Source organism: Cynocephalus volans, chromosome 8, assembly GCF_027409185.1.
Source record: "Cynocephalus volans isolate mCynVol1 chromosome 8, mCynVol1.pri, whole genome shotgun sequence".
Taxonomy (NCBI): Eukaryota; Metazoa; Chordata; class Mammalia; order Dermoptera; family Cynocephalidae; genus Cynocephalus; species Cynocephalus volans.
The window spans coordinates 106,846,608-106,852,215 of NC_084467.1; the positions used below are offsets into that span (position 1 = coordinate 106,846,608).

The following is a 5,608-nucleotide window of genomic DNA, read 5'->3' on the forward strand; positions in this document are numbered from 1 at the left end:
ATGAAAATTCAGTGAAGAGGGTGGCTCCCAGTCATATAATCTAGTCTTGCACATGTTCTTTTGGTCCCTTTTAGAGCATGTCTGTTGGTCAAATTCCATCACTATTTGAATTTCCATTGATATTTGAATATATTCAGTGCTCTCTAGCACCTCCTGTGGGAGGTCATTTAAAGGATAAACTCCTTTCTACTGAGCATGCTCGGCCACTGAGATTACATCAGTTTGCCTCCTGTGGTCTCAATCTCCACATGCTGGTGCCAAAAATAAGTGCTACAGGCCACCCTAGCTTAGGACTTGGAGGCAGGGCTTGAGTCCTAGAGGAGTGGTTTGAAACCAGGGAGTAGCCTGAAACCTGAACCCGTGGAAACTGAGCACTTCCTATCTCACTGAGACTAAATACGCTGGTTAGGAACGGCTGATCTTGTCATGTTTGAGGCAGAGATAGGTGCTGAGAAATCTGTGCCTGATGAACACTATGTGCTCTCATGCTGGAGCTGCCCAAGTGTAGGGACAATTGGTAAAAAAATAAAATAGACATTCAACTCTTTTTTTATAATTATAAATCCAAGAAACTGGTTTGACTGATGTTACCAGTAAAGTTTCTCTGTGTGTTTGTGGGTTTTTTAAGTGCTGATTTAATTGAATTCTCAGGAAATTAAAATCTTATAGATATTTTTCCTGCTTGGTCCTCTCTTTTTGTTTATTTTTTATTCCCTGGGATGTTCTTTGCAGGACAGTGGACTGGAAAGATTATGGCTTTCAAAGTCATATGGACAGGATTAAATTTGAAACTCTGATAATAGTAGTTGTGAAAACTTAAGTGTCAGTTTTCTCACTTGCTAACCCCAATAATATATATAAGGCTGTGATAGTACTCGAGACGAATTGTTCAAAGCACCCAGTATAGTGTCTGGTACATCATAAGTATGCAATAAACAATAACTACTATTATACTTGGGCTACTGTTACTTACAATCACAGGACTTTGGGACAGGGCTATGCAGGGATGGAAAGGAAGCTGGGACTGATTGTTAAGGTGGCTTCTTTTATTTGGCCAATTGTATAAGTATATAAACAAAAGACTGAAAGGACACACACCAAACTGGCAACAGTGGCACTGGGCAGTTTGTGGTGTAAAGCTGAAGATATTTCATTTTCATTTTATATGCCTTTGACTTAGGTAAATTTTTCAGTGAGCATGTGCTATTTTTAATTTAAAGTTCCATAAAATTTTAAATTTTAAAAATATAATAAGGGGACCTCCCTGTACATTTCTTTGTAACTTCCTGTGAATCTATAAGTATTTCAAAATAATTTTTTTTCTAAAATGTAAAAGGTAAATAATAAGTAAAATGGGATATCTATCTATCTTTCTATTTAGCTTTCTCTGATATAACATTAGACTAAGGAGGCTTTCAATTATGTGAAATGTTTACCATTCTAGAGGACATTTGTAAATACTAAAAGGGAATTTCCTCTAAGTAGATGAATCCTAAGGAGGGCATTGATGTATTGGGCCTCATCCAATCATATAGAACATGAAATTGTTATGGTTTTAATAATGCCGTGTTTTCTCCTGTGTAATGACATCAATAGAATAATAGAATCTCAGACTGAAAGGAACTGTAAGAATAAATTCAAATGATCTTCACTTGAGACTTGAGTCAATCTTTGCAGGAGAACTAATCTCTGCATGAACATGTTCAGTGACAGGATTTTATTATTCTCTATATATTATAAAACGCTCACTTATCTAGCTTAAATTCAGTTAATGAAATAAGAAGTTGCAAGGCTGAAGAAGACAAAGGAAGAGTGAAGAGATTTCAGTTCAAGGTGATTTTAAAATTTGGCCAAGTGAATCATCAGGAAATACTTGGAATGAAGCAAGTAAGTATAGTTGTGAGCAGGGGAGGAAGTGTTGTTCAGTGGTCAAAGCTTTTTCATCATCCTCAGCATAAACTCTGTACCTAATAAGCAATAACTCTCCATACCACCCTCCTTCCAGCCCCAGGAAACCTCTATTCTACTTTCTGTCTCTATGAATCTGCCTGTTCTAGGTTTTTCATGAAAGTGCAATCATACAATATTTGTCCTTCCTTGTCTGGATTATTTCACTTAGCATCATGTTTTCAAAGTCCCTCCATGTTGTAGTATATATCAAAATTGCATTCCTTTTTATGGCTGAATAATAGTTCATTGTATGTACATACCACATTTTGTATCTGTTGATGGAAACTTGGGTTGTTTCCACCTTCTGGCTATTGTGAATAATGAGGCTATGCACTTGGGTGTACAAATCATCTGTTTGAGCACCTGCTTTCAATTCTTTTGTATTTATACCTAGAAGTGAAATTGCTGGGTCATATGGTAGTTCTATGTTTAACTTTTTGAGGAACCACCAAACTGTTTTCCACAGCAGCTGAACCATTTTATATTTCCACCAGCAATTCATGAGGGTTAAAATTTCCCCACACTGTCACCAATTGTTATTTTCTGTCTGTTTTCTTTATTATAGCCATCCTAGTAGGTAAAAAGTGGTGTCTCATTGTGGTTTTGATTTGTATTTTTCTAATGACTAATAATGTTAAACATCTTTTCAAGTGTATATTTGTTTATCTTCTCTGGAGAAATGTCTTTTAAAGTTTTTTGCACATGTTTGAATTGTTGAGTTGTAGGAGTTTTTTACATATTATGGATATTAATTATCAGATTTTTTATTTACAAACATTTTTTACCATTCTACAGGTTGTCTTTTTGTTTTCTTGATAGCATCCTTTAATGACACTTTCTTAATTTTGATGAAGCATATTTTATTTTTTTCTTTTGTTGCCTGTACTTTTGGTGTTAGATTCGTGAAATAGTTGCTAAATCCAACGACATGAAGCTTTTCCCGAATGTTTTCTTCTGAGAGTTTTGTAGTTGTAGCTCTTAAGTTTAGGTCTTTGATCCATTTTGAGTTAATTTTGTAAATAGTGTAAGCTAAGGATCCCACCTCATTCTTTTGCATGTAGATATCCAATTTTCCCAGAAACATTTTTTGAAAAGACTATCCTTTCCCCATTGAATGGTCTTGGCAGCTTTGTTGAAAATCAATCAACCATATATGTGAAGGTTTATTTCTGGGCTCTCTATTCTATTCCATTGGTCTGTACAACTACCGTTATGTATATACCATATTGTTTTAATTACTGTAGCTTTGTAGTAAGTTTCAAAGTCAGAAAATGTGATTCCTCTAACTTTATTCTTCTTTTTCAAGATTGTTTTGGCTATTTGGGACCCTCTGCATTTTCATACAAATTTGAAGATGGGCTTTTTCATTTCCGTGAAAAAGACTTCCATGTGATATGGACTGTGTTGAATCTGTAGATCACTTTGAGTAGTATTGATATCTTAACAATGTCTTTCTACTGATGAACATAAGATGTCTTTCCATTTATTTAGGTTTTCTTTAATTTCTTTCATAAATATTTTGGAGTTTTCAGTGTACAAGTCTTTCACCTCCTTCATAAGATTTGCTCTAACCATTTAGTTATTTTAGATGTGTTATAAATGGAATCAGTTTCTTAACTCTCTTTTAGGATTGTTATTGCTAGCATATAGAAACACAACTGATTTTTGTGTGTACCACTTTGCTGAATTTATTTATTAGCTCTAGTAGCTTTCTAGTGGATTATTTGGTATTTTCTATACATAGGATCATGTCATATGTGCATAGGTATAATTTTACTTCTTCCTTTCCAAATTGGAAAATTGTGCTCCTAATATTTTAAATCTGTAAATAGAGATCAAGATTTACATAAAACGAAAAAAGAAAAACAATAATGGAATACTCTCAAAGGTAGCACTAACTCTGATTCTGAAGATGATTTAATTCTTCTTTATAGCTTTCTGAATTTTCTTAGTATTTACAATGAAAAATTATTTCATAGAAAATTAGATGCTTACAAAATATGGGCAACGATAGAAGGAAGATAATATACAGACAGTGAGACATGAGCTCACACTAACGTACAGGTTAGTAGCTTGTTGGTTTTAACCAAGTCTCCATTTATTCTCACCCACCGGTAGCCATGGTAATGCATGGGAGATGCCTGAGCCTGAGCTGGTTAAGTCTGTTGACTGAGAAGTCATGGTCTCTCTGAGGGTAGCCCTGGGGCTCACCACTGCTCAGGCTGCTTTATGTCCAACATTATTTGTCATGAACCTGCAAGTTTAGAAACCCATTTGTGTGCTCTCAGTACATTCTCACTGTGATTCTTTTTCTTTCATTTTGTAGTTATGACACCATTTAAAATGAACAATCAAACATTTGTCACTGAATTCATCTTCTTGGGATTTTCCAACCACTCCAACCTACAGGGCTTGTTCTTCCTGGTCTTCCTGGTCATCTACCTGACAACTCTCCTGGGGAACACACTCATAATAATGGCCATAAGGGCTAGTCCGGCTCTCCACACTCCAATGTATTATTTCCTCAGCAACTTGAGTTTCTTGGATATCTGCTACACATCTACCACCATGCCAGTCATGCTGGTGAATGTCTTCCAGGAGAAGAAGACCATCTCTTATGAGGGCTGCCTTTCCCAGCTTTTCTTCTTTGTGACGTTCGCTGGCACTGAGGGTGTCTTGTTGGCTGCTATGGCATATGACCGCTATGTAGCCATTTGCCGCCCTCTTCAGTATCCAGTTCTCATGAGTATGAAGGTCAGTGTTTGTTTGATGACTGGGTCCTGGCTGTGTGGGCTGGCGAATTCTGTGACTCACACAGCTCTGACAGCCACACTCACTCTGTGTGGGCCCAACCAGATCAGCCACTTTCTCTGTGACGTGCCATTGCTCCTGAAGCTCTCCTGCTCAGACACCTCTGTTAACAAATCTGTGCTCCACATGGCCAGTGCCACCATCGGCCTGAGCCCCTGCGTGTTTACTGCAGTGTCCTATGCACTTATCATCTCTGCCATCCTAAGGATTTCCTCTGCTGAGGGCAGGATCAAGGCCTTCTCTACCTGTGCATCCCACCTCACTGTGGTGGTGGTGTTCTTTGGAACAGCCAACTTCAACTATGACAGACCCGATGTAGGCTACAGCCTGGATGTGGACATCTTGATCTCTATGCTCTTTTGTGTTGTGACCCCCATGTTAAATCCCATAATCTACAGCCTGAGAAACAAGGAGATCAAGGTTGCCCTGAAGAAGCTAGCCGGAAAACATGGATTCTCTAGTGAGATCAGGATCTAGATAATGTTTTCATTCTGAAAAATTTCTTATGTATAGAAGAAATATATAGCATCTCTGGACAACTGTGCTGCCCCATACCACCAGGGCAAACAGCTATACCTGTGCTTAGCCCTTCACACACTATGAGTTCAAGTGCCCTGTGTTCTCCACTCAATTGGTATTTTAGAACATTTTCATCATTCCCCCCCACAAAAACCTTGTACCCATAGCAGTCACTCCCCACTTCCTGCCCTGCACCCCCACACACATTTTGCAACTCTAGACAACCACTACATCCTAGTATGTGTGAAGTGCTCTACCCAATGTGATTTTGATTTGCATTTCTCTGATGGCTAATGATTCTAAGGTCCTCAATAAGCACCATTTCTGT

At 37.7% G+C, this 5,608-nt stretch overlaps 1 protein-coding gene across 1 annotated transcript; it reads left to right on the top strand.

The window, feature by feature from the left end:
* The first annotated feature begins 4,278 nt into the window (after nt 1-4,278).
* LOC134384250 (olfactory receptor 5V1-like) lies at nt 4,279-5,238 on the top strand. Its single transcript, XM_063105822.1, has one exon. The coding sequence runs from the start codon at nt 4,279-4,281 to the stop codon at nt 5,236-5,238; it is 960 nt and encodes a 319-aa protein (XP_062961892.1).
* Nucleotides 5,239-5,608: the final 370 nt, after the last annotated feature.